Source organism: Ochotona princeps, chromosome 22 (assembly GCF_030435755.1).
Source record: "Ochotona princeps isolate mOchPri1 chromosome 22, mOchPri1.hap1, whole genome shotgun sequence".
NCBI lineage: Eukaryota > Metazoa > Chordata > Mammalia > Lagomorpha > Ochotonidae > Ochotona > Ochotona princeps.
Window position 1 is genome coordinate 8373338 of NC_080853.1, and position 27844 is coordinate 8401181.

General features: G+C 55.7%; 1 protein-coding gene and 1 long non-coding RNA gene across 2 annotated transcripts in view; one reads left to right on the top strand and one right to left on the bottom strand.

Annotated features, from left to right (window-relative positions):
* Window positions 1–478: 478 nt before the first annotated feature.
* PREX1 (phosphatidylinositol-3,4,5-trisphosphate dependent Rac exchange factor 1) overlaps window positions 479–27844 on the top strand; it is a 126601-nt gene continuing 99235 nt past the window's right edge. The window contains exon 1 of the mRNA XM_004585885.2: window positions 479–968. Coding sequence (XP_004585942.2) covers window positions 729–968 — 240 coding nt within the window. The 5' untranslated portion in view covers window positions 479–728. The remainder of the gene's footprint in view (window positions 969–27844) is intronic.
* Window positions 21885–24523, bottom strand: LOC131482975 (uncharacterized). The gene is made up of 3 exons (XR_009247452.1): window positions 24365–24523; window positions 24037–24326; window positions 21885–21992 (listed from the first exon to the last, which is right to left on the bottom strand). It is a non-coding gene; the product is annotated as an uncharacterized LOC131482975 (long non-coding RNA).

A 27844-nucleotide genomic window follows, 5' to 3' on the forward strand; every position in this document is an offset into this window, starting at 1 on the left:
CCTCTCTTCCTTCCCGGGGGTGCTGATGGGATGAGGTGGGGAGCACTGGGGGCGCGCTTGCGGCGAGCTTTCCCACCCCGGCGGCGGCCGACCTGCGTGCGTGTGGCTGCGCGCCGCGGGTGGTGTCGCGTGTGCCGGGTGGGAGTGGCATAGCTAGCGGCGGCTGGGGGTGGCGGTGGTAGCGGTCGCAGAGGCTCGCCACGCGTCCAGGCGCCGACTGGGCACGCTGGCCTAGGCGTGCGCGCGCTACCTCCCCTGGGCCCTTCCGGGAGGGGGCCTGGCCCGAGCGCCCCACAGCCGGTCCCCTGCGCCAGCGCGCAGAGCTTCCGACGTAGGCGCCGACCGCCGCCGCGCTTCCTCTCGGGGCCCCCGGGCGCGCGCCGAGCGCCTCTGCGGCCGAGCGCGGCGTGGCACTTGGCAGACGCTCCCTTGGCGGCAGCCGGGGCGGGGGGTGGTGGTGGTGGTGGTGGTGGCCGCCGTCTGGGAGCCCCGAGGGCCGGCCCCCTCCGCCCCTCGCCCGGCCTCCGCCCCCAGCCCTGCCGGGGGTGCCCGCCCCCGGTCCCACCCGCCGCTCCAAGCGCCGGGCCAGCTGCTGCGCCCGGCCGCCGGCGCGCCCCGTCCGGGATGGGGCGCCTGGACGCCTGAGTCGCCGCTGTTCGGCACGACCTCCGCGCGGTGCAGGCGGGGAGGCGGGGAAGGAGCCGGCGCCCTGCGGCCGCGCGCTTAGCATGGAGGCGCCCAGCGATAGCGGCGGCGGCGGCAGCGAACCCAGCGGCGATGGAGCCGGGGAGGGTGCCCACTCGGACCCCTGTGCCCCGGGTTCCTCAGAGTCCAGCTCTGGTACAGGCTCCGGCCCGTGCGCGGCCGCCCGGGAGTCGGAGCGCCAGCTGCGCCTCCGCCTCTGCGTCCTCAACGAGATCTTGGGCACTGAGAGGGACTACGTGGGCACCTTGCGCTTCTTGCAGTCGGTGAGTTGTTGCCGGCGAGAGCAGAGCAACTCCGCTCCGGCCGCTCGCCCTGCAGCCGAGCGCGGGCCAGCTCCCCACAACCTGTGGCCAGTGTTCCCCCCCCCCCGCCCCGGGATCTCGGGGGGCTGTGCTGGGAAGCCGGGAGAAGATCCGGGCTCCTCTTGAGTTGCGCTGTCGTCTCCCTGGCCGTGGGTTTCGCGCGCTCCGTCTCCCCCTCCTTTGCCCCCCCACCCCCGTGCTGCCCTTTTGTCTTTTTCTTCTCCTCTCCCTCTTTCGAATAGTTTTAAAATTAGTTACATCCGTGAAGCAGGGACTCTGGGACCCAGGCACCGGGAGTTTTCGCTGCAGCGTCTGATTTTATTCCCCTCCGTGAGAGCAGCTTGTCTGCTGGGGGTCGCAGTGGACTGCTGCTGGGGGAGGGGGGCAGACCCTAGACACCTCAGCTCCCTGCGCCCTCTGCACGCTCAGCAGAGTAGGGTCAGATCCGAGGTCTCGAGCCGGTGTCCGGGATGCACAGATTCCCCCCAGCATGGGGAACCCCTTCCTTCTCTGCATTCACCGGCGCACCTTGCACGCCCTCGTGCCCGAGTGCCCGTGGCAGAGTGGGTTTCTAATCCAGACGGGGACCGTCTAGACTGCCCCCCCCCCGGTCACCCTCTCCATCTCCACGCTGCAAAACCACAGCCTCAGGCTTGTGAAATCACTCTGTGTGTGGAGCGCCTCGCGTCTTGAGCGGCTAGAGCCTGGGTGATCAACCCGTGGAGCGGAGCTGTTTTCTGGTTGTTTTGCACAGGGGACGAGCTTAGCGTCAGAGAGGTGGAGGAACTTGTGCGGGTTCACCCAGCAGACCGAGTGTTCACATTAGGTTTTGAACCCCTGGTAGCCCAGCAGCCCCCACCAGTGCTTGTTGGAAACTGTTTCTTTTCTTTTCTTTTTCTTTTTTTTGTTTTCCTTTTCACTCTGTGAGACGGAGGAAGGGGGCCACTTCCCTGCTGTCCTAGGAAGTGCGAAAAGTGGCAGTGGAGGGGGTGGGGAGAGAGGGGGTGGAGTGGGGGCTGGACCTGGAGTGGAAGTTAGAGACTACAGCCGCTTTCATCTCGGGGCCTCCTGCTGGGTCCTCATTTACTTCCCTTCTTGGTTCTGGGCAAGTCTTAATCCTGGTTCTGGAAGGGCTGGTGTGAGAGCCAGGGCTGTTTGGGAAGACCCTGGAGTTCACAGCTCCGACTGGGGAGAGGGACTTTCTGGGATCCCCTGAGTGTTCTCCTTGGCTTGTGGGGGATTTAGGGTGGGGGGTGCAAGCTAAGGCTGTGTGAGGTCCGAGTTCCAACTCCAGACCCCAACCCAGTGAAAGGGATGTGTGTGTGTGTGTGTGTGCAGGGGGAGGGTCGTGTGCCCAGGCTTTGAAAACCATTTGGCCAGTGAGAATCAGGCGGGTTTAGCTGGCTCGCCTCAGCTCTTCCTCTCTCACAGTTTCAGGAACAGTCTGCTGTTTGGGCACAGACAAGTCCGCGGTCTCGCGGAGAGCCCCAGCCACTCCCTCCTGCGCCTCCTCAGTGCCATGGAACAACAGGAAGCTGACCAATTTTTATTAATGGGAGAAAGAAGCAGCCCTGGCTCCCCCACACCTCTGGGCCCCGGCCGGAGTGGGCAGGGATAATGGACACAGATTGGCATCAACCATTCTTACTAAAGAATGAGGGAGTCCTTACTAAAGGAATGGTGGCTCTAATTGCATGGTGTCCTAGAGTGCTTTCAGTCCAAGGATGTGGGTGCAGGCGGCAGGGCAGCTTGGGGTCCGGCTCCTCTCTGATGACCCAGGGCATCTGTGCTGACCCCAGCTTCTGCACCTGTAAACCAGGGATGGCGTGGGAAGGGGTGGGAGGATGTAGAGGAGAGGGGGGCCAGGTTTCCTGTCTGCCACGTCCTTGGATGTGTCCCCAGTCTGGTGCCTGAGAGGGACCTGAGCCAGCTGTGCCTCTTGCCCCCAACCCCCTCACAGGGCATTTTTGGGAGTGGGGACTGCTAGGGGGAACAAGCTGTTGGGGGAGCTGCTCCGCTCTGCCTGCAGGCTGATTCTCCTCTGAGTCCTCACCCTCTCTCCCCAGTCATTGTACTGCCTAAAGGATTTTCCCCCAGCCTCCCAGCTGGAAGAATGCCGGTATTCCTCCATTCCTCCCTGCCTGTTAACTCCAAGGGACACATGGAGACTGGGATGTTGGAGTGACAGCCTGACTGCTGGTGGAAGCTGGAAGACTCTGGCAGGCTGTGAGAGGTGCCCAGTACCAGGGCTGGGGTCTGATGGAGGTGGCAAGTGGTGTTGAGAACAAACCCCTAAGTACAGGCCTGGCGCTGGAGCCACCCTCTTGGGGCCCAGGGGCTTAACCTTTCTGAGCCTTACCTTTCCTTATCTGTAAAGTGGGGGAAGGTCCCAAATTTTAGAGTTCTTAAAGAGGCAGGTGAATTCTTAACATTCATAGGAAACATTCGGGAGCAGCGCCTGGCAAGCAGTGGGCTGCAGAAATGCCTCTGGTACATGGTGGTTGGAGAATAGGGCTTCAGCGTCCACAAGGCAGGGCAGTTAGGGAGGGCTGCCTAGGTGAAGTGAGGGCTGAAAAAAAGGACAGTGCTTCTGAGCAAGTTTCCTTTTGACTCGGTCAACTCCGGCCACAGGAACTGGTGGTATTGTCATCTTTCTTGTCATCTTTCTCCACCTTGAAACTGGACCGCACCCCTCCTTAGTCCCCAGGGGTTCTGTGAGGGGTGGTTTGTGTGTGGCGACGGGTCTCTCTGCCTTGAGCAGTGGCATGGAGGGTACGGCCCATGGTGACCAGGGCTGCTTCTGTGCCTGGGGCAGCCACGTTTGGGCGCTGTGGCATGGAGAGGGTTGGCTGCTGTGAGCTCTGCACAGGGCTGGTGAGGATGATGACAGTGACCGTCACCACCACAAATGAGCAGGTGTTTGTGCTCCTTTTTTTTTTTTTTTTCCTCTTTTAAGATTTATGTGTTTATCAGGTGCCACATGACTGTTATGGTGGGAGCTGAGCTCATCTGAAGCCAGGAGCCAGGAGCAATTTATCTGGGTCTCTCAACGTGGATGCAGGGTCCCAGGGCTTTGGGCCATCTGCGGCTTCCCCAGGCCACCGGCAGGGAGCTGGATGTGAAGTGAAGCAGCCAGGACATGAACCAGTGCCTGTATGGGGCGTCAGCTCATGGAGGATTAGCCAATGGAGCCACGGTGCTGGCCCCTGCTCTCTTTTTACTACCCGAACACTTGAATGTCCACTCCCACCATCTCCCTGTTACACCCTCAGGTGGTGAGGGAACTGAGGAATAGCAGGAGTCAGTGGGCTGCCCTTCGTCACATGGAGCCCAGGACTGGGCTGGATCCCAGGCTGCCTGACTCCGGAACCCATACCTCACAGGCCAGGCCCATGGCATAGGGTTTGATTAAAGCAACAGAGCCGGGCCGTGAACCCCATCTCTATGACCCTTGAGCTGCACCTGCGCTTCCTCCTCTTACTTCCCCTCTGGGCCTGCTGCTCTTCCCCTTGCCCAGGGTGGGCAGGGCTGTGGTCAGGCTGCCTGGTTCTTCCTTCAAACTCTGTGTCTGTTCATGGAGCTTGGGCCAAGAGGGGCTCAGGAGCTGTGTGGATGGATGTTCCCATCCTGGCCTTGCTCCCTGGTGACAGTAGGTGATCCTGGACAGGTCCCCAACCTGCTCTTCCCCATCTGTACAATGGGTATAATCCAAGAAGGAGCCTGGAGCTGCAGTTCTCAAGACGGTGCCAGGCCCATTGGGGGTGCTCAGAGTGCCGCGGTGGTTTTTCTGGATCAGAACCCCTGACTGCAGTGGGAAGACCATAGGGTAGGTGCCTGTGACCCCCGTGCTGGGTGTGCTAGCCTGGCAGTGGTGCACAGAGGGACCCTGCTGGATGGGCAAAGACATGCTTGTGCGGCAGTCCATCAGTCTCCCCCTGAGGCTAAGGACAGAGACGTGGGACTCCCAGGCGCCTGGAGAGGTCTGCCTCAACTGAGCGGGCTGGGGTCCTTGAGGAATGGGATTGTGGGTAGAAAGCCCCCATAGACTATCTCTGCTTCTGCTTTTCGGGGGCTGAAGACCCAAGTTTCTCTTCTCTCTTGGAGCTCTGCTGCTAAACCAAGAAACTGTGGTTTTGTGCCATCATTTTTTTTTTTTTTTTAAAGAGATTCAAGACTTCTAGCCTTGTACTAGAGAGGAATGTTGGGACACTGGGGATCAGGGGCTGCGTTTTAGAATCCGGAGTCAGTGAGACTGAATGGTTTGGTGAAGTGGCACGTTCGGAAACTTTTGGAAAATGAGCGGTGATGACAGGGTCGCTGTGTGAAGCAGCCTGCCAGGTGTGTCGCTGGCAAGAGTGCTGCTCATAACACCTTTGCTGCAGAAAAGTATGCATGTGTGCCAACATGTGGACAGATAATGCCAGTGTTGTGGCACTGTGGGTTAATCTGCCCTTTGGTGATGCCAGCATCCTGAATCCAAGAACTGCTTTGAGTCCTGGCTGCTCCGCTTCTGACGAAGCTCCATGCTGGTGCTCCCAGGAGGGAAGGCAGCAGGAAATGGACCCAGGTAGTTGGGTCCCTGCCACTCATGGGGGAGATTAAATAGTGTTCCAGGTCTCTGGCCCAGATCCGGCTGTGGAGGGCATTTGTGGAGTGACCTAGAAGATGGAAGCTCTCTTTCACTCTGTCTTTCTCTTTCTGACCTTTGAATCAATCCATCAGTCAGTCTTAAAACAAAAAACAAAAAACAAAGCAAAAACAAAAGCAAAAAAAAAAAAAACACTGACAGGAAGAACTAAATTCTATTTTTTTAAGATTTATTTTTATTTTTTATTGGAAAATTAGATTTACAGAAAAGGAGAGACAGAGAGAAAGATCTTCCATCCAAGTGGTGCAGTGGCTGGAGCTGAGCTGATCCGAAGCCCGGAGCCAGGAGCTTCTTCCAGGTCTTCCACATGGGTGCAGGGTTGCAAGGCTTTGGGCCATCCTCCACTGCCATCCGAGGCCACAAGCAGGGAGCTGGATAGGAAGTGTAGCAGCCAGGATACAAACTGGTGCCCATATGGGATCCTGGTGGGTGCAAGGTGAGGACTTTAGCCACTATGCTACTATGAAGATCCTTAAGAACTGAATCTTTTTTTTTTCAGCACAGCTGTTGGATAAATGTAATAGTTGTCACCGTTTGCTGACACACATTTGCAGGCCTGATATGAAACCTTCTCTGGATAGTCTCAAAAGTTGCAGGTGCACTGGTTCCTGCTACTTCCCAAGTGAAAGACTCAGAAAAAGCAGAGCCTGGTCTTCAGACCACACAGCCTGACAGCCCCAGAACTCAGGGAGTGGGGCTGCATGACCCACATTCTTTACTACACCCAAGCTGCTTCCGTACAGTGCTGTGTGCCAGAGGAGGCAGCCACCTGCCTTTGTGATGCCTGGGAAGCTGAGAATGAAGCCAGCCGGTCCGGAGGGAGGACTGCAGGACCTTGAGGCTGCAGGGAGCTGGGCCGGGGCCTGGGACAGGCCAGATTGTCTGGTTGAGAATTCCCAGGAATCTGGCGAAGGGCTACTGAGGATGGAAACCTGAGTGGCAGCCGGCTGATGTGGGTCCTGCTGCGTGCGTTAAGACAGCTCTGGATGCAGGCAGAGCACCTGCTGTATGTTCCAGGTAGCTTTTGGGGGACCTCCATATCCTCAGAAGAGGCATGGGCTCTGTACATCTAAATGAGTGGTTCTTGCCGAGAGCATGCTGGGAGCTCCTTTGCTGTTCTGGGTTTTGCCCTGGGAGCCGTTTATCTGCTGCTTTCAGAAGAGCTGCACGGAGGCCGAAGATCTTTCTCTCTGTCTCTCCTTGGTAAGAAAGCAAAGAACCTAGCTTTTGCAGACATTCAGGGCATCCTTGTTATGGAGAGTGTCCCCAACCCCAAGGCTGGGAGCAGCAGACCTGGGAGCTGAGGGCCCACTCCCTCAGATAAGGAAACCCACATCCTTTTTGCTTCTCACCATGGAAGGTTTTGCAAAAGACATGTCTTTGAATCAGGGCCTGCCCAGCTGGACCTGGCCAATTAGATCTTTGTCAATTCTGTGCTTTCTTCCAGAACAGGCTGACCCTGGAGCCAAGGTGCCAGGTCCTGGGTCACTCCCACCTTCCCCAAGGGCAAGGTGAAGTCAGAGCCCATTTTGCATAGGGTGTAGGCATGTCAGGGGAGTCCTTGGGTCCTAGTGGCCTTGGATTGCAGATGAGCCAGATTGCAGATACCCCAGAGCCAAGGAGAGAGTCTTAGGGACCTGTGTCTTAGCCAGGATTGAGATCCGCCCCCCCACCACCCCCCGTCCCCTCCGCCGCCGCCGCCATAGATGTTTTGGGCACTAGCAGCTGACACAATGAAGATCACCATCCCAGTCTGAACCCTCAGGTCTGTTGATGTGTCTGGGGGTTGGTCTCTGTCATGGGGCTGTCCTGGGTGTTGTAAGATGTTGGGCCACACCCCTGGTACAAGAAAAAAAAGCAAAACATTCACAGGTTGCTAGTGTCACCTGGAGGGGCAGGCAAGCTAGCCTCCAGCAGAGAACCACTGGGCTATTTACTGGCCACCAGTTCTGCTGCCCAAGCCTGAAGGGCAAGCACATGGGCAAGCAACATGTGGAATCCGGGTGGAATCCTCTCTCTCTCTCTCTCTCTCTCTCTCTCTCTCTCTCTCTCTCTCTTTCTCTCTTTCTCTCTCTCTCTCTCTCACACACACACACTTGACCCCAGTGCCTGAGTGGAGACCCACCTCTGCACTTGTATGACCTTTATCGTGTCCTTGGCCTCTTGGAGCAAGGGCAATGGTCTGTGGCAGGAGCAACCAGGACCCGGCAGACCTGCGTGTGTTTCCAGGTTGTTGTAGCCCCTGCAGGACCAGATGGAAGCCTGCCCACTCCCTGTTTTGTGGTTAGACATTGAATCTCTGTTTACCTGCCTGTCTCCTCCCCCTGGGTGGGATGCATAGACTATCCTAAAGGAGGCCTGGGGATTCTGGGCTGCCAAGGACAGAGCCACTGCTGCAAACTGGGGGAGGCGGGGACCGCCAGCCACCAGAAACTGTGGTCTTGTACCTGTCTGTTTCTGGCGAGAGTGAGTGTCTACTGTGAGGAGCGAGAATTGCTGTGGGAGCAGGCTGTGGGTGGTGGACACTCGTAGGGGAGCTGAGTTGGGCTTGGTTGGTAGGGGTGAGGCTGTACTGGCCTCATGCGCTGAGGGTGAGGGGTGTGGATTTCCCTTCTGATGATGTGAGAAGCACCTGTGGACTGTCAGCGCTGGAATGGCCCACTCCACTGTCCAGGGGTTACTCTGAGGTCTCAGCAGCTGCCTCCAGCCTCCAGCATGGAGTACCCGAGGCTGATCCACCTGCCCGCCTCCAGGCTGCTCTGTGCCTCGACCATTTTGGCCCTTCTTTTTCCCCTGAGATGAGCACTGCTGTATGACTGTGCGACTAGGCCAGACTGCTGGAGGAGGCCAGCGGAACTGACCACACCCTGAGAGGTACACGAATCCTTGTGTCTGCCCAGGGTGTGGCTGTGATGGTGTGAGATGGGCCTGGCTTCCTGTGATGCTGGGAGGTGCTGTTGGTTTTGTGTTCAGGAAGCTACTTTGCATGGTTACAAACTGGTAGGACCTGGGACTCCACCCTCCCGCACAGCCATCCCAGCAGCCCTCGCGGTGGTGGGTAGCTGCACTTGCTGGGGACAAGTGAGGGTTCAGGCCACCCTTGCAGGTGGGGAAGGCGGAGGTGCAGAGAGAGGAAGTGACCCTGGGAGCACCGCAGGTACCTCACTATCTCCTGGCCTCCCACATTTTGTCCTCCTTGTGCAGGCTGAGGACCCAGCCGGAACCAGAAGTGCTGCTTCTCCCTCGCGGTGAAGGTCAGGGCTTTGGGGAAACTCAGAGCCTCTGTGGCCGCTGCCATCCCCTTTAAAAAATCAAGTGATTTGGACCCGGTGTGATAGCCTAGTGGCTAAATCCTCGCCCTTGCATCCGCTGGGATTGCATATGGGTGCCGGTTTGTATCCTGGCTGTTCCACTTACCTTTCTGGCTCCCTGCTTGTGTCCTGGCAAAGCAGTTGAGGACAGCCCAAAGCCTTGGAACCCTGCACCCATGTGGGAGACCCAGAAGAAGCTCCTGGTTCCTGGGTCATGGCTTTGGATCGGCTCAGCTCTGCCTGTTGTGGCCACTTGGGGAGTGAACCAGCAGAGGGAGAATCTTTCTCTCTGTCTCTCCTCCTTCCTTTATATCTGACTTTCCAATAAAAATAAATAAATAAACATTTAACAAGAAAAAAAATCAAGTGATTTATTGATTGAAAAGTGGAGGTGGGGAGGGGAGAGAGAGGGAGAGACTGAGAATGAGAGAGAGATCTTCCATCCACTGATTGACTTCTCAAATGGTAACAAAAATTGGTGTGGGCAAGGTGGAATCCAGGAGCCAGGAGCCTTTTCTGGATCTCTTACATGGGTGCAGGATCCCAAGGACTTTAGCTATCCTCTACTGCTTTGCTAGGCACATTAGCAGAGAGCTGGATCAGAAGTGGAGCAGCCAGGAATTGAACTGTTGCTCCTTTGGGATACCGGCATTACAGATCCAAGCTTAACTGACTATACTGCTGGCCCTGGTACTGGTTCTTTTTAGCATCCTTGAGACTTTTAGTGTCTCCCTACTGTTTGCAGAAGGCCAGTGAGGACAGCTCATCCTGAGCACTCTTTCTGATCCTTCCTGGGATCATAAGGAAGCAACTAGATTCATTCATTCATTCATGCTGCTTATGACTTCAGTATATCCTATCAGAGCACTGGTTCGAGTCCCGGCTGCTCAGCTTCCGAACCAGCTCTCTGATAAGGTGCCTGGGAAAGCAGCAGATGGTCCAGATTGTTGGGCCCCTGGGTGGAATTCCAAGACCCTGCCATCAGCCTGGTCCAGCCCTGGTTCTTGTGTGGCTGGGGAGTGAACCAGCAGATGGAAGATTTCTCTGTCTCTCATTTTCTGTTCTCTGCCCCTCTCCTTCTTTATCAGCCTATCTTTCAAATTAACAAATACATCTAGGAGAGAGAACTCTTGTGTCTGCTATTTTGCTCCTTACATGATTTGCCGGCAGCAACCAGGACTGGCCAGGCCAAGGCTGGGTGCTGGGAGTTGAATCTGGGTTTCCCATGTAGATGGCAGGGACCCACTTCCTGCCTCCCTGGGTGCATGTTAACAGGCAGCTGGGATTGAATCCAGCTGCTGCAATATGGGAGGTAGACATCTTACCTGGTGTCTTAGCCACCAGGACAGACACAGGTACCAATACCATTCCTTATCTCTGATAACGTTCCTCGTGAGCCTGATATTATTATTATTATTATTATTATTATTATTATTATTATTATTATTATTCTGATGTGACTGCAGCCGTGCCATGTGCTTTTTGCTTTCTGTCTGCTTCCTTTCTGTCTCTCTGTGTCTTTTATTGTGTGTCTTTAGAATACATACATATATATATATATATATATTTGAAAGGCAGAGGCACAGAGAGAGGGCATGATCTTCCATCTGCTGATTGACTCCTCAAATTGTTGCAATGACAAGGACTAAGCCAGGCTGAAGCCAGGAGCTTGGGACTCCTTTCTGATCTCCCATGTAGGTGCAGGGGTTAAGGTACTTGCGCCATCTTCACCTGTTTTCCCAGGTGCATTAGCAGGAAACAGGGAGCACTGCAAAGTGGAGCAGCTGGGACTTGAATGGGTGTTCACATCCCACAGTGAGTGTCCGCTGTGCCACGACACTGGCCCTTTCTGTTAGCTTCATATTTCAGCCGTATCTCTTACAGACATCCTGTAGTTGAGTCTAGCTTTGGAAAATCTGTTCTGCTGCGGGACTCAGAACCCTAGCCAAGAAAAGACAGAGGACAGAACCAATCAATCAACTACCTCAGCTATATGTTGGCAGCGAATAGCGGGGCAAACGGAGACTCTACGAAGGACTATGTCAATCAGTGGTTTCTTCAACGACCTCATCGTGCTTGGAGTGGAGAGATTGGCAGCAATTCATAACTGTTGAACTACCAAAACCACTTGAGCAAGACCCTTGGAGCATGCCCCACATCCGGGACCTGGGGTGGGTGGGAGACTGGGTGGGGTTTCTCCCTTAAAATCCCCCTTTACCTCAGATATATGAAGGAAATAATATGGAAATAATAGTCTTACCCATTTTCCTGTAGCCCTTGAACCTTTTTACTGTAATTAACTATGTAAAGATTGTAAAAAATGTAATAAAAAAATGGAAAAAGAAAAGTGCAAAAAAAAGAAAAAGAAAAATCTGTTCTGACAGTCTTTGCCTTTTTTTTTTTAAAGATTTATTCATTTTTATTGGAAAGGCGGATATACAGAGAGGAGGAGAGACAGAGAGGAAGATCTTCCGTCCGATGATTCACTCCCCAAGTGAGCCGCAATGGCCGGTGCGCGCCGATCCGAAGCCGGGAACCTGGAACCTCTTCCGGGTCTCCCACGCGGGTTCAGGGTCCCAATGCATTGGGCCGTCCTCGACTGCTTTCCCAGGCCACAAGCAGGGAGCTGGATGGGAAGTGGAGCTGCTGAGATTAGAACCGGCGCCCATATGGGATCCCGGTGCGTTCAAGGCAAGGACTTTAGCTGCTAGGCCACACCGCTGGGCCACGCCACTGGGCCCAGTCTTTGCCTTTTAATTAGACGGTTTAGCTTACATATGTTTGTTGTCATTGTTGACAAGGTTGGGTTTAGGTCTCACCCCTTGCCATTTCACTCTGCTTTGTGAGCTGGGGAGGGGGCACGGGCAAGGCCTTTATAAGGAGTCCCCTCTTTTGCCTGTCCCTGCTCTGCCGGAGGTGGAAGTGAGTTGATGCCCCCAAATCTTAGCAGGTTTTAGTTGATCTGGCCCCTGCCCACAGTGCTAACTCATCTTGACTCCTTGTTCCTTTGGCCTAGGTCCCCCCAACTTTCTCGCTGTGTTTGAACTCTCTGACCCTTTCATCCACTGCCCCTCTTCAGGGAACACTTGGAACCCCAGTTTGTATCAGAGGCCCCTCCCTGTCTTTTAGCTACCAGCTCGCGTGCCACCACCTGAGAGCCTTCCAGTCCCTTTGCTCGTGTCACTGCCCAAAGTTACCCAATCTTGACTTGCTCTGTCTCTTCTGTTGGAACATGAGTTGTAGGAGGTTCTGGTCCTTCTGCTGAGTTCTGTGCCACATGATATGGCATGTCCCTAGTGCCTGGCACACAGTGGCCCTCTGGTAGTGTTCATGGCAGGATGGAAGGACCGTGTGAGCCAGAGGGATTGGATGGGGCCGTGACTTTGGGGAGCCTAGCCCCAGCATGGGGTAGGGGAGGTTGATGTGGACTTGGCTGGTGGGCTTCCTGCCCTTACTATACCAGGAAGGCAGGGATCGGAATGTTTTGCCAGCTTACAGAACCCTATGTGGTCCCAACCACCCACCCTTTGGGCGATTTTGGAAGTTGATCTCACCTTGGTCCCAAAGGTGCTAAATACAGCAGTGCTGAGTGTGTCAAGGGCACCTTGTCTGGTGTCCCTGGTGTGTCACGCTCCCTCGTGGGCACCAAGCATGGAGAGATTTCGCGTAGATAGCTGACTGCATGTTTCACACACATCTGCATACCTGCCGGAGTCTGCGCACAAAACCGAATTGGCTGCATTGCTGGGCAAATTTATCTCAGAGCTGACTTCCTGGTGGCTTGTCCTGCTTCCCCTTCTCCCTGCTGCGCATGCACGACATTATTGTTGTTGTGGATCTTCTCTTAAGTAACCTCCCGGCAGTGAGCGCAGTCAGGAACTGGGTGATGTCACTCCATCTCCGTGTAGATTCCCCCAGCCCCCCCTTCACATCCTGTCCACCCGGTGTCCCTTCCCGTGGCCAGCCTCAGGCAGGCTCCAGTCCTGGGTCGTGTGTTTTGCCATTACCCACTCTTGCTGGTCTTCGGTGGATGCTCTCTGTGAGAATGTGGCTTTATTGGTGCTGGTCTTGGTCTTGGCACTGGGGCCTCAGTTGCCTAACCTGGAAGTCAGTGAATTTCTTCCTGCCCTCCGGGTAGGCCCCTGGGTTTCTGAGTGCCTGCTGGGTTCCCAGTGCCATTAGATACAGGCCCACAGCAGCGTGTATGGCCAGAAGACCCTGGCTCGCAGTGGTCACGATGGAAGTCAGCGAGTGCTGGACATGGCACTGGCTGACTGTGGTGCCCTTCACTCATCAGCCAAGTTTGCCGTTGAACATTAGCAAAATAAAGATGAGTGAAAAGATCTCATCCTTAGTATTGCTGTATATGCCTAATGTGTATTTTCTCAACCACCATGCCCATCCATTCTGACATGGAAGATAAGTTGGATTGTTAGTTGCATAGATTTTTAACACGTTTTTCTCTTTAATAGTTGCAGTCTTCTATTGTAGCAAGTGATTGTAATGTTACTCTGAGGGCTGTGATACAAGGTTTCTGCTTAGATATGTTTCTGCAAAAAGAGCAAGTCAAGGGGCCCATGTTCTGATGCGGCAGATTAAGCCGTGGGGATGCAGGCATCCCATTTGGGAGCCCTGGTTCAAGTCTCTGCTGTTCCTGTCCCATTACAGCTTCCTGCTGATGTGCCTGGGAAAGCAGCCGAAGATGGCCCCAGTGCTGCGGCCCTGCTTATTGTGTGGGAGACAAAATGGAATTCCTGCGCCTGGCTTTGACCTGGATAGTCTGGGCTGATGTGGCTCTTTGGGGAGTGCACCCAGTTCCTGTATGATCTCTTTCTTTCTACCACTCTGCCTTTCAAATAAATACATTTCAAAAAGCTAGAGCCCCTATTGTGATTCACTTCCTGTCAGAACCATGAGTTCCAAACTGGAGGGGCCTTGTACTATTTTTGAAAATTGGGGGCCCGGCGGTGTGGCCTAGCAGCTAAAGTCCTCGCCTTGAACGCACCGGGATCCCATATGGGCGCCAGTTCTTATCCCAGCAGCTCCACTTCCCATCCAGCTCCCTGCTTGTGGCCTGGGAAAGCAGTCGAGGACGGCCCAATGCATTGGGACCCTGCACCCATGTGGGAGACCCGGAAGAGGTTCCTGATTCCCGGCTTCGGATTGGCATGCACCGGCCATTGCAGCTCACTTGGGGAGTGAATCATCGGACGGAAGATCTTCCTCTCTGTCTCTCCTTCTCTCTGTATATCTGACTTTGTAATAAACTGAATAAATCTTTTAAAAAAAAAAGAAAATTGGTAAATGACTTGTCAGCAATGGAAGGTCAGTTCTCCTGTAAGATTCCCGTATTTCTGATACCCTAAGCAGTCAGCAGGTGTGTCCACACCAGGCTCACCTTCTGTGTAGGAGGTGCTGGCTGGAGCTGCACAGCGGCTGCTCCTACTCACAGCACGGGACTTGCAGGCCCCGGGCAGTCCCAGGCTGACCCTAACATGGTCCCGGCACTGAGCTCAGATGCGCTCATCCCTGCTGGTGTTCGTTTGCACTTGCGGAGTTCAGGGGACAGAGGGATGCTTCCCACAGAACAATCCCCGCCCCCCTTTTCTGTCCGCTTGGAAACAGAAGTTGGAGTGAAAGGGTCATGTGTTTGAAGACAAGCAGGAGATGGCAGGTTCCTCTTTGGAAGGGTAGTGGGTCCGGGCAGCCCCTTCTCTTCCGAGGCTGCACCGCTTGCTGCATCAGGGATCTCCATGCAGACTCCCATGTCACCTGCCAGGTCTGTGGAGGTGTGCATGTGGGACACCTGCTCCCGGGGTGGGGGGTAGTGGGGGATCCTGTCTGAGTGTCTGGAGGCAGAGGGGGGAAGCGAAGATAGTTCCTCTTTGAGGGGTGCTGTTGCCCCAGCTTCTACTTCCTGTGGCCTGTGGGCAATCATTCTCTCTTCTTTTTTGCAACATCAGCTGTTAAACAGGAAGTTCCCACATTGGTATGCCCCCTGCCCCTGCTTCCTGTCCTCAAGTCCTTGCCTGCCGATCCCCCTCCAGGGGAGTTCAGGTCTCTGCTGGTGCCATCTGGGGACCTCCTCTGGCCCAGCAGGGTCCTGGGACCGTCTTGGGCAGGCTTGGTGTCCTGGGACCGTCTTGGGCAGGTGTAGGCGTCAAGCGGCAGGCAGGCATCGTTCACGCAGCTGCAGTCAGCAGCTCTCAGAACTCTTTGGTTACAAGCAATAAAAGCCCCCTCTGTCCCTGCCTTCAGAGATGGCGAGGTGTAGGGCTTGTGTCCCTGCGTGTCCAGCCACTGTCCCTGGTTGGCCTTAAGCGGCCCATCTTTGAGCAAGTGGCTGAACCTCAGGCCTCCTCTGGGTGAGCGAGGGACCTGCCAGGTTGTGTGGCCCTAGGGGTTGGGCATGGCTGCAGAAGGAGACTGTCCCCACAACTGGAGCCTTGGAACCAGAGAAGGAGGGGCAGCCAAGTGGTGGTGTCTCTTCAGGCTTCGGGTGGGAAGTCTTTGTCTGCCCTGGTGAACCCTGTTGTCACCTGTCCACGGGGCAGTGCCTCTTGGCTTTTCCATATCTCGTGCCACCTGGGAGGCCTCTTGTGATTGGGTGGGGTCATTCCGTGTTCTGCTAATGGCACAGGTGGCTGTGTGGGTGGGTGAGTGTTGGGTTCCACAGGTTGTGGCCTTACAGCCCCCTGGTGGGGGAAGGCATGTTCACACTGCCCATTTTCTGGACATAAAGGCTCAGTGGGGTTCACTTGCCTGCCCAGAGTCGCACAGCATCCTCTTTTGTTGCAGGCTCCCAGGTTTGAGTTCAAGCTCTGTGCCTTCCATGTGCATCTGGAATATTCCAGGTCCAGGGAACAGCAAGTGCGCAGTCCCCAAAGCAGGTGCATGTTTCAGGCAAGGCCCAGAGTGACCTCACAGTGGCCGCAAAGGAATGAGCTAGGGTCTGGTGGTCGGGGGGGATGCGATGTCAGGGAAGGAGTGGCAAGCAGGGGGGGAGGTTGCAACTGGTGGAGAAAGCTGACTTAGTTTCCCCAACTGCAGTGGAGGACTGCACGGGGTGGGGAAGTGGTGGGAGCCTGGGGTGCTCCCTGTAGCTGATGGGAAATTGGGCAGCTGTTCCTGCCTGGGTGCTTCCGCCTCACTTACTGACTGCGTGGCCTGGGGTCCCGACTTCACGTGCTCCAGGCTCAGTTTCTGTGAAATGAGACTAAAGAAGCTGTACTTTGGCTGAGGCTGCGAAATGCTAAACATGAACATCACTTCCCAGGGTGCCCAACACCCTCCCCATCCGCTCTCAGCTTGTGTTGGTGGAGTGACTTGGAGATTGAACCCTTGGGGGAAGGGTGTTTGGGGCTGCCCTGTGGGGTCTCCTGCTAAGGCCAGCTCTCCTTCCCACTTTGCCCTTCCCTTTCTCACACAGGGGTTGTGAATGAACATTCTGGCAACAGTTGCTCCCCCTGCCCTGGTGGCAGAGGCACCGTGTCTGTGAAACGGCCTTGAGACATGTGGGTGGCGCCGGCCCAGGAGTCAGCTGATGATGAAGGTGCCGGGTCCTGCCTGGTACCCTAGGGGGCCAGCTGCGCTCCTCCCAGCCCCCTGTCCTTCTTGGGGTCTGGCTGTTCTTGAGAAGGTGGTGTTTTGAGTGAGCACAACATGGAACCACTTTCTGTGGGGAACCCGTGTCTACAAGCAGCTGTGGCTGTCCCGTTCCTTCCCACTGTCACGTGCACAAGGGTCTGTGTTGTGGTGACAGCGCTGACAACCACTGTCTTCTGAAAGAGTTGTTGGGCGATGTGTTTAAAAGCAGAAGGTCACGGAACCCTTGGATTCTGTTCCTCTGGGAATCTCCCCTGCAGAAGCGAGAAGAAAAGGGCAGGTGGAGATCTAAGTTGCGAGGATGTCCTTTCCAGTTTTGTTGATAAGGGAAAAAGCATCCACTTGGGAACTGCAAGTTCACATGCATGCTCTTTTATAGAGCACGTTGGGAGTGGGAGGAGGGCTGTGTGTGCTGGCCTGTCTGCCAGGACTTCTTAGCCGCTGAGGCAGGGTAGGACAGGACCCAAGTTCTGAAGAAAGCAGTAACACAGAGGCTGTTTTGTTAGAACTTCTAGTCTATTAGGCCCAAAGTTTGTGAGATCTTGATAGGAGGGCACCTCAGAGAACTTGTGGAGAGGCAACCCTATGGCACTGCAGGTTAAGCTGCCACCTGCAATGCTGGCATCCTCCAGGAGTGCCCGGTGGAGACCTGGCTGCTCTGCTCCTGATCTGGCACCCCTGCTCACGCACCTGGGAGACAGTAGGTGGAGAGTGGCCCAAGTGCTTTGGCTCCTGGAAAAGAGAACTAGAAGATAAGTTTAGGGGCTGGTGTTATGGCACAGTGACCATGTGCAGTGCCAGCATCCCCTTTGGGGACAGGACTCAAGTCAAGGCCACTCAGTGGATATTAGCTGCCAGGGTGACAGCAATGCATTTCTGTGTTTGCCATCCACCTAAAAGGGGAGAAAGTTGGGCCCAGCGGCATGGCCTAGCAGCTAAAGTCCTCGCCTTGAATGCGGCGGGATCCCATATGGGCGCCGGTTCTAATCTCAGCAGCTCCACTTCCCATCCAGCTCCCTGCCTGTGGCCTGGGAAAGCAGTCGAGGACGGCCCAATGCATTGGGACCCTGATTCCCGGCTTCGGATTGGCACAGCACCGGCCGTTGCAGCTCACTTGGGGAGTGAATCATCGGACAGAAGATCTTCCTCTCTGTCTCCTCCTCTTTCAAATAAATAAATAAATAAATAAATAAATAAATAAATTAATTAATTAATTTAAAAAATGGGAGAAAGTGAGGCTTGGAGAGGGGTTATAACCTGCGCAAAACCTGTCAGTCAGGGCAGGGGTGGGACTTGAACTTACCTGTGGCCAACGTGGGAATGGGATGTCCCACCCAAGCCTGGCATTGGAGAGCAGGCTGCTGTGGAGAGCACAGAGCAGGGAGTTGGCGTCCTGGGCCTGCCTGAATGAAAGCCCAGGAGGAGGACGACCCTGAGGTGGAGCCGACTGGGAAGCCCCCGGCCTGCCTTCTGTGCTGGTTTCCGGCTCGTGCCAACGCTTGTCATCTGCTAGTCACGGCTGCACCATGGGCCAAGACGCGTTCTCGGCCCCACGCTCATGTGTCAGGTCTTTGGCAGCCGTGGCAGGTGCGGTATGGGGTGTGGGTAATGATGGGCAGGGCTCTAGGGAGGCTTTGCTTCCTGCTCACCAGAGAGTGTGTCATGGCTGTAGCCTTTGCGTCACCTTGCTTTGGCCTGACCTTCATCAGCCTCAGTTTACCTCTGAGCAGAGAGACTTGGGTCAGTTTCCCTGGGGCTGGAGGGTGTTGAGAGCTGGGTGACCGGGAGGTAGCACGGTCCCTCCACTGCCTCCTCTGTCATTTTGTACCCTTCCTGTGGCTGAGCTCCCTTGGTGTTCAGTATTTCCCTGCTCCCTTCTGGTGTCCGTTTCCATGGCAGCTGGCTGGGTCTGTCCAACTGTCCGGCAGGTGTCTGCAGCTCACCTCTTCCCCAGCACCATGTCCCCTCCCACCACGATGGTCCTTTCCCGTCTCAGTTAAGGCCGCACAGCCCTGCCTGCCTGGGCACATCCTTGAGCTGCCTCCACCCTTTGTACTCTTGCGTCCTGGCCACAGCCTCTGGATAACTTCGTGGGCTCTTGTCTTCCACAGGTAGCCAGGCTGTGGCCCTGTGCCGTCCTCCTCTGCCTCACGCACAGCAGTGGCCCTCCTGGGCGGGGAGAGCCTTGGCAGAAGTGTCTGGCTGCTCTGTTGGTCTTCTGAATGCAGGAGCAGCACAACACAACTAACCCCCAGCAACCCCGGGCTTTATGGGATCCCTTAGGAGTGATGGCTTCAGGTATGGGTGGATCTAGCTGTTCTCAGCCTGATCTTTATGCTGTGTGCCCATCCTGAACCAAGAATGGCTTGCCTGGGATGCCTGGGGCCCTTGCTGGTCAGGCTGAGCGTGGGGAAAGGAGGAGGCGTCAGTTCCTTTGCAACTACATATTTCTGAGCAGGGCCAAGGGCCTGGCTTGCAGGAGATCAGATCTCCAGAAGCCACAGGGGCAGGGCTGACATGTGGACACAGGGTCCTGGGAGGTAGTGGAGGGCAGTGCTGCAGAAACTCCTGCCTCCCCCTCCCCAACTTTTCTGCATCTTGTAAATACTCCCAGCATTCCCTGTCCTCCCCTGCCTGGCTTGCAGAGGGACCCCAGATGGCGCGGCTCCCATGGAGTCTGCCACGCAAATCTGTCAGGCTCATGTCCCCTTCCCCATCCCCCACCTGCATATGCCGGTTCTGGGCTTCCTGGATCCTATTTCAGCCGCAAGGGAGGGAAGATGTAGGGGGTCCCCGAGAGGGCCTGCCTGCTCCTGCTGGCCGGTGGCACTGGGAAGCCAAGTGTGACACAGCTTGGAGGTTGGCCTTCAGCCTTGCACTTTGCTCAGATGATAATAAAATTGGGGTTTGAGGCAGGCTCCCAGCCTCACAGGCTCCCTGGAAGGGAACATGGGGTGCACTCGGAGAAAGCGGTCCTCGGCCCATGCTTCCCTCAGAGCCCCCTGCCTTCGCCCAGAGGTTGTACGCGGTCACTGCTGCAAGGGTTTCTTTTCTGCCGCCTTGGTCCTGCCTGCACATGCTGACCGAGATGCTGCTGTGTGCCAGGCACTTGGAAAACTGGCAAGATCTCTGCTGTCACAGAGCTGACATTTTAGTTGGGATGAGGGCGGGGGAGGGGGCTGGTTGGGCAATGGGAAATTAGCCAGAAACATTTTGACAATTCCAGGTGCAGGGAAGATAGACAGTAACACAGAGAAGAGCATCTGAGCAGGCGCGTGCGGAGGCTGTTTCGGGTTTGCTGATGAGAGGCGGCTTGGAGCTGAGGGCTGAGAAATCAGCTGTGGGGAGAATGGCGGGCGGGGGGGGGGGGGGGGCTATGTTCTAGGCACAGACGGGAGCTCCAGCAAAGTCGGTGAGGCAGGGATGAGCTTGGCCAGGTTGAGGAGCTTCTCTCTGCTGTTCCGCTTGCCACATGCTCGGCACCTGCCAGAGCTGGACGATGCCCAAGTCAGGAGCCAGGAACTCTGTCTGGGCCTCCCATGTGGGTAGCAAGGACCTGAATCATTGAGCTGCTACCTGCTGCCTCTCATGACGTGTGCCAGCAGGAAACGGAATCAAAAGCAGAGCTTGAACTCCATCCCAGGCCCTCCGACGTAGGATTGCTGTATCCAGGGCAATGGCTTTCCCTGCTATGCCACAACGCCTGCCCCTGGTGTTACTGCTTCTGTTGAACGGGTTCAGTGGGAAATAGAGTGATCCACAGTCGAGGTCTCAAAACCAAGAGCCCCATACCCCCGGAAGCCCTTTCGTCCTGGGCCAGCCAGAATGCCGGGTGGTAAGGAACTTCTGCCAAAGCTCAGGCCTTGGTGTCTGCCAAGCTTGGAATTGAATCTGGGGTTGCCACTTCCTGCTGTGCGGCCCTGAGCCGGTCACCTAGGTGCCGCATGCGCCTTTGTATCCCTACCTGTTAAATGTGGAATGGGGACAGCGCGTGCCACAAGTGCTGCTTGAGGTCAGTGTCTGAGACGGTGGGGAAGACGACTTGGGTGCAGTTGACTTATTCCAGTTGTCCAGGGGCCCCAGTGGAGCAGAAGGTCTGGTGGCTTGGAGGCTGGGACTCCTCAGGTCCTCCTCCTCACCCCCAGCCTGTATAGCTGGCTGGCTCCGTGCTCTTCCACATCAAAGCCCCTAGAGGCCCCCTTTATGGCGCATGGGCAGATGAGAGTGTGATGTTATCAGGATGGTGGAGGTGCCCAGCAGGGGAGGAGCTGGTGTGGGCTGTGTCTGATAAGCCGAGCTGGCTCCCCGCGCAGCTGGAGTGCCTGATGTTCTTGGATTCTGCCTGGTGCACCCCTCCCAACTGGCCCCCTGCTTGCCCAGGGAGCAGCCTCATTGACTCTTTTCTTCTCTCCTCACCCATAGGGCACACCGGAGGCCAGGGGCCCCCAGCTCAAGGGCAGCTCCCCAGATGGCGGCATTTGAAATTTTTTTTTTTCCTTGGATTCAGCTGATGTTTTCAATATAAGCTGGGGCGTGGCTGTGCTGTTCAAGATTGGGGTGCAGGGTTTACTGATGGGGTGGGGGCAGCCAGAGGGCCACATCTGGATATCTTCTTCCCCCAGCCTGATCTGGGGGTTCTGGTGGCCCCAGGGCATTGTTCCCCAGTGGCAGGGAGCCTCAAGAAGGAAGCGGGAGCAAAGCTGGAGGCACATGAGACAGTGGCTGCTCTCTCTCTTTTTAAATTAAGCTTTTACTTATTTATGTTTACAGATTTAAGTCAGAGACTTGCGCAGTTGGAGGAGATTCCCATCTAATCCCTGTCGGAGGATCATATACAGTTTCCTGTAATCTGATTTTCTCAGATGATAATAAATAGGAAATCCATTTGATGAAGCACCTGCTACGTGCCGAAGTCCTTTAGGTCCTTGCCATGCTCCACCGGTCCCCAGGGATTGGTGACACCCACCGGGGTGCCTGCTCCTCTCCTCACCCAGAGTCTGCTTTTGTCTCCAAGCCCAGGCGTCTCACAGGCATGCTTCCATGCTCCCAGGAGATGGGGAGGAACCTGGCAGAGTCCGAGTGAACAGGGAGAGTGGGCAGCAAGGAAGCCCGTGGGGTGGCTGGACGAGGTGAGGGACAGGGACTTCCTGTTGGTGTGTGAGGTGCGCAAGGGCGTGAAGCAGGGCGGAGGGGTGGCCTTGTGTTCGGGAGCCCTACAATGCGGTGTGGAGCTGGCATGTAAGGGCAGGACAGCAATAGGCTGCCTGAGCCATGGCTGGATCAGACTGGAACCGGCTGTGGAGGAATGAGGGTGGTGAGGCTCTTGGGGTGCAGAAGTCAGTCCTTGACTCCTCTAACCTTGAAGTCTTCTTGGAGGAGGCGGGGACTTTTCAGGCTTGGGGATATTCCGGAGGCAGCAACCTGGTGCACGAGATCAAAAGATAGTTTCTATGAAGCGTGGGGTGGGGGGATTACTTGACCTTTGTTCCAGCCCTTAAAGGTTACCAAGGAGCTCAGAGCTAATGAAGCCAGAGAAGAAATTTAAGGGTCAAAAGCAAAGCTTTGGGCTTCCCCTTGGATCGGCAGCAAGCATGCTGCTGTGTGTGGCCAGGGCCCGGAATATAGGCCCAGCCTCCTGGCTCTGGCCCTGGCCGACTGTGGCAATGGGTCCTCCACTGCCTCTCAGTCTGCAGGTGTCAGGTTGGGTGTCAGGAGGGGCACTGAGGGCGGGTGGCCGCCTGGCCAGTAGAGACAGAGGCTGCCCTTGTGGGCGTGGTGCCCCTGTGCCAGGGCCAAGAGCAACTTGGCTTAGGAGGCCGCGCGTTCTGGGTGAGAAGAGAGTTGTTGGAGGAAGGCGCCGAGGGGGCTGGAGGAGGGGGCCCTTCTCCTTCCTCTCTGGGGGTAGAGCTCATTGAGAAAGAGCGGCAGTGGGCAGGGAACAGAGACCCTGCTGTGGGCCTCTCTTTTGGGGGGGGGATGGGATGGAGGAGAGGGAGCTAGGTCAGCTGTACGGGCCACTTAATACCCATGAACTTGCAATTAAAGGCGGAAGTGGGAGACAAGGGGGGTGCTGGTAAAAGGGGATATTGTTTCCAGCTCCAGAGAGGAGGGCGGCTGGAGCCCCAGGGAAATGGCCAGGCTCCAGCGTGAATGGGCCGCAGTGTCCAGGGGGCTGGGGAGGGTGCTGGGGGCCATCTTTCTGCTCTTTGTCCTGTTCTGCTAGCCCCAGCCACAAAGGCCAGTTTCATTCCTGGTCAGCTTCTTTCTCGGGGAGAAGCTGGGAGGGGACGGTTAGGGGTACTGGAACCCAGCTTGGCCCCCTCTGGGAATGAGAGGATGAGAATATTTGGGGAGGTTCTCTGGAAATGCACCCCATCCATATTCTTTTTTTTTTTTCTTCTAAAGAGTTTTAATTTCAGCTCGTTGAGTTATAGCTGGCATGCGAAAGGCGTGGAGTTCAGTGTGAGGCGTGGTGAATTCATCACCTAACCACACATACATGGGGCCCCTACCCTAAAGAGTATTCCCTCCCAGCGGGCATCCCCAAGAGGGTCACTGCTCTGATTTCCACCATCCAGGGTTCATGTCAGCTCTTTCTGAACTTTGGGTGAAATGAAACCACAAAACATGAGATCTTTGGTATCTTTTTTTTTTTTAAAGATTTATTTTATTCTTATTACAAAGTCAGATATGCAGAGAGGAGGAGAGACAGAGAGGAAGAGCTTCCGTCCGATGATTCACTCCCCAAGTGACCGCAACGGCCGGTGCTGTGCCGATCTGAAGCCGGGGATCAGGAACTTCTTTCCAGGTCTCCCATGCGGGTGCAGGGTCCCAAAGCTTTGGGCCGTCCTCGACTGCTTTCCCAGGTTACAAGCAGGGAGCTGGATGGGCAGTAGAGCTGCCGGGATTAGAACCAGCGCCCATATGGGATCCCGGCCGTTCAAGACGAGGATTTTAGCCACTAGACCCCGCTGCCGGGCCCCCTTGGTATCTTTTAAATGAAACGAAAGATGCTATTGTTATCCACATGGAGATATGCATTGTGTGTTAGCATGTCAAGATCCTGAGCTATGTGATGGTTGTCTAGAGTGCTGTACATGTAAGGTGTGTAAGCACACACACGCAATGTGCTGCCACTCTTAGGGCTCAGGCAAAGGAGTGTACCCCCACATCCCGTGTGTCCACAGCACTGACATATGCCAGAGTGAACCCGGAGCCATGATATGGGTTGCTTTTGAACAGGTGTGTTTGCTGTGGTGAGAGATGCTGAGCTAAGGCTGCGTAGTGCTTGGTGCAGGCCCTGGAGCCAGGTTTGCATCCAGGCCAGCAGCCACTGGCAGCTGGCTTTGTTCATGAGTGAGTGTGTGTGTGTGTGTGTGTGTGTGTGTGTGTATGGGGCCTCCCACACTGTCATGTGCAGTTCCTGCGCATTCTCTCTGGCTTCTGTCCTCACACTGGTGCCTACAGATTCATCCCAGTGGCTCCCAGCTTTTCCCATCCTCTGCTAGGATTTCTCAACCACGGCACTACTGACATTTGGGAAACAGTCCAGGGTGTTGTGTTGACGGTCAGCAGCATCCCATCGTTGGCTCCTGTCCATGTGCCAGTAGCACTGCCTCCCCAATTGACAATAGCCAAAAGCATCTTCAGATGGAGCCAAAGGTTCCCTGTGCAGGGCTGGGACCAATCAGTCCTGGCGGAAGACAGCTGGTGCGTTCCAGCGGTGCTGTGGGGAGCATGCCTCTCTCAGCTTCTCTGTGCACCTGGGCCAGTCGTCACCTGGGCCCAGTCACCTGTGCACCTGGGCCAGTCGTCGTCATCGTAGTTCTGGAACGTGGAACCCTTGCTTAGTTCACACAGCAACTATGTGGGAGAACCAGGGTCCCAGCGCATACTTCCTCACGCTAAGTGCCAGGCAGGGAGTGAGGCTGAGCCGGGTGTCTAGTGGGTGATGAAACAGAGCCCAGCTTCTGCCTTCACAGGCATAAGTGTTCTGGTGACAGAGCCAGTTAGCAAATGCACCTCCGACTCACTGGGTGATGGTCAGTGTGGGGGAGGGTCAGGGGAGAGGAGAAGCACCCTGACATGCTGTGACCTGACAGAGCAGTCCTGACACGTGAGGGTCTCACATCAGTGAGTCCCAGAGCACCTGCCCCACTGCCCCGGGAGGTACCTGGCTCCTCACTTGATCGTGGCATTGCCAGGTGGGGAAGTGGTGATGTGGTGACATTCATTGCCACCACCAGCAGCAGAGCTGGTCAGGAAGCTGGGCGGCACTGGACAGTATGGTAGCACAACCTGGGGTATGCACTTCCAACCTGTACAGGTGGACACTGGGGCTTTTCAACTTTGATAGCAGTTACAGAGCAGTTTTTGTAAAATCGATAAATACTGTATTTATTCATCTGAAAGGCAGAATTGGAGAGAGATCCAAACCAAGAGACCAGCTGTTTCACTTTCCAAGTGACTGCAATAGCCAGTGCTGGGCCAGGCTGAAGCTAGGAGCCAGGATTTCTCTTCCAGGACCCCCACCGGGGTGTCAGGGGCCCAAGCACTTGGTCTTTCCCTGTTTTCTCAGGCACATTGAGCTGGATTGGAAGTGGAGCAGCCAAGACATAAACTGATGCCCCTATGGGATGCCTGTGTCACAGGTGATATCTTTCCATGTCTGCCTTCTGATTTTGTTTTCCTGGCCATTGATTTAAAAAAAAGATATATTTATTTTTATTGGAAAGTCAGATATGTACAGAGAGGAGGAGAGACAGAGAGGAAGATCTTCTGTCTGTTGATTCACTTTCCAAGTGGCTGCAACGGCCAGAGCTCAGCCTATCTGAAACCAGGAGCCAGGAGCTTCTTCTGGGTCTCCCGTGCAGGTGCAGGGTTCCAAGGCTTTGGGCCGTCCTCGACTGCTTTCCCAGGCCACAAACAGAGAGCTGGATGTGAAGTGGAGCGGCCGGGATTAGAACCAGTGCCCATATGGGATCCTGGCACGAGTAAGGCGAGGACTTTAGCTGCAAGGCTAAAATGCTGGGCCCAGGCATTGATTGTTTTTGTATCACACTTGACAAATGCAGGGAAATTATGGAAACTAGAGATCCTTCCCAGCACTTAGGTGGAGGGAACCATGGGAAGGGAGGCAGGTGCTGGGAGCAGCTCCAGGCCGGCGGAGCGTCCTACGGCCTGAGCTCTTCCTCCTCAGCCTTGCTTGAGGTATCCTTCTCCATGGAAGCGCCTTGACTTCTGGAGCAAGCACAAGTGGAGGGGTCTTCTCCCGGCCTAATGGCTGCAGAAATGGAGACCCAGGCTGGCCAGCAACTTCAGCTTGGCCAAGAAGGTTGCAAATCCCTTGGTGCATTGTCCTCACTGACTGGTTCCTGGGGTCAGTTTTCACTGCCCTCTCATGCCCAGGAGGCTGAGTGGGCCCTGACCCACAGCCCTCCCAGGGGAGGTAACAGCCTAGAGTCCAGCTTATTAAGTAGGTCCTTAGGAAGATGTGGGTTTCCCAGGGGACCATCGGCAGCTGGGGCCTCTCTCGGGGGACCCTGTTCCTGGGGCCTCTACTGCGCCCTATTCTTTGTGCCTGTGGCCATGGCAACCTGGCTGGATGCTTGGCACTGCAGGCCCAGCCCCCATCCTCACTCCCTCACTGCTGCTTCCTCCGCCTGTCCCAGCGGCTCCGGCCAGGCTGGGGAAGCTGCCCCCCTTTCCTGTCCCCATGATGGGGGCTACTGGGCAGGGCCTTGGCCTCCCTGCAGCGTGGGAAGGAGCTGGAGGAAAGGCTCCTGCCCGGTCTCCTCTCTGCTTGCTGGCCTCTTCCCTGCTGGCCAGCTTGCCTCATCTCCTGCTTCTGCCTCTAGTTCTCTGTCCACCTGGTGCATGTCCCTTCTGCTGTCCTGTGTCTGTCCTCTTTGGTTCTCCTTCTGTTCCCCAACCTCCGCCTTGCCGTCTGACTTCTGCATGCTGGGTCCTGTGTCTGAGCATGGCCAGGTTGGAGTCTGACTGTGGGCTGCCCTTAGGGGTCCCATTTGTGCTTAGAATCAGGGCCTTGCCTCAGGGGATCTGTTGGCTGCCTCCAATCAGCTCAGGGCCATCCAACCACCTCCCAAGGGGATTATTTGTGCAGGGGTCTCCACTTCTGAATGGCCGGGGCCCTCTTGTCCTGTGGGACCCTTTTAGTGAGAAAGGGGTCCTTGTGCCTGACAGGTCACCTACCCAGATCCTCTTGGGAGGAAGTGGCTGCTGAGCCTCTCAGACTCCTGAGCCAGCCATGTGAGTGGCTCAGGCTTGGGGAACCCACAGTGATTTCCCAACCACCCTGGTGGGGGGAGGCCTGGGTCATAACAGCCATCATTTATTAATGGCTCCAGCTGTGCTTAGAGATATGCATGAGGAATGCGTCCTAGGGGACAGCAGAGGGGTCAAGAGGAGGGGGTCCTCTCAGGCTGACCTTTGACCTCGGCTCAGGGAGAGGAAATGAATCACCCGACGTCACGTAAATCACACAGTGCGCACCATATGTCCTCGCCGCTCTCCTTTGCACAACAGCCTGGGCATTGAGAAGCAGTTGTATACCCTTAACTCTCCCTGGGCCTTAGTTTTCTCATCTGTGAAATGGGCAGAGCAGGCAACACTTGTTGCTTAGGTGTGTTTGCTTTTCTTCCTCCCCTCCCCACCATCAGGTATAATTTTTACCCCTATAAAATTCACCGTTAGAGTCCACTCACTGACATGGCCCTTCGGCATGTTCACAAGGGATTCACATGTGGCAGCTGCCAGGCCTCTGCCAGCTGGCTAGCCCAAGCTTTCTTCCTACATGCGTTTTCTGTCTCTCTCTGGGCCGCTCAGGAAGAGACGTCTCTGAGTGCGTGTGGCGTCATCTCCCGTTTTGGCCATGCACTGCTCTCTGCCCTAACTGGGTGGCTGCATTGTTTGTGCGCATGCATGGCTAGATCTCAGAGTTCACCAGGACGAAAAGCAAGTGAGTGGAGAGGCCAGGGGCTGCTGGGGCTGGGGAGGTGAGGGTGGAGGCATCAGGAGGTTGCTGTAGGGTCATAGGGGATAAGGCAGGGAGAGGGTTGCCTGCACAGTGGGGCTGGGGGTTGGTGTGTGTGGGGCTGGTTGCATCAGCCCCAGCTCACTGTGGGGTCCTCCTGGCAAGCCCTATGCCTTCTGGCTGTTTTCACCTGCTCTCTCTTGTCCTCACGTATTGCCGATCCTTGTGTAGGCAAAAACTCCTTGGAATTTAAGATGATATAGAGCTGGTATAATTATCA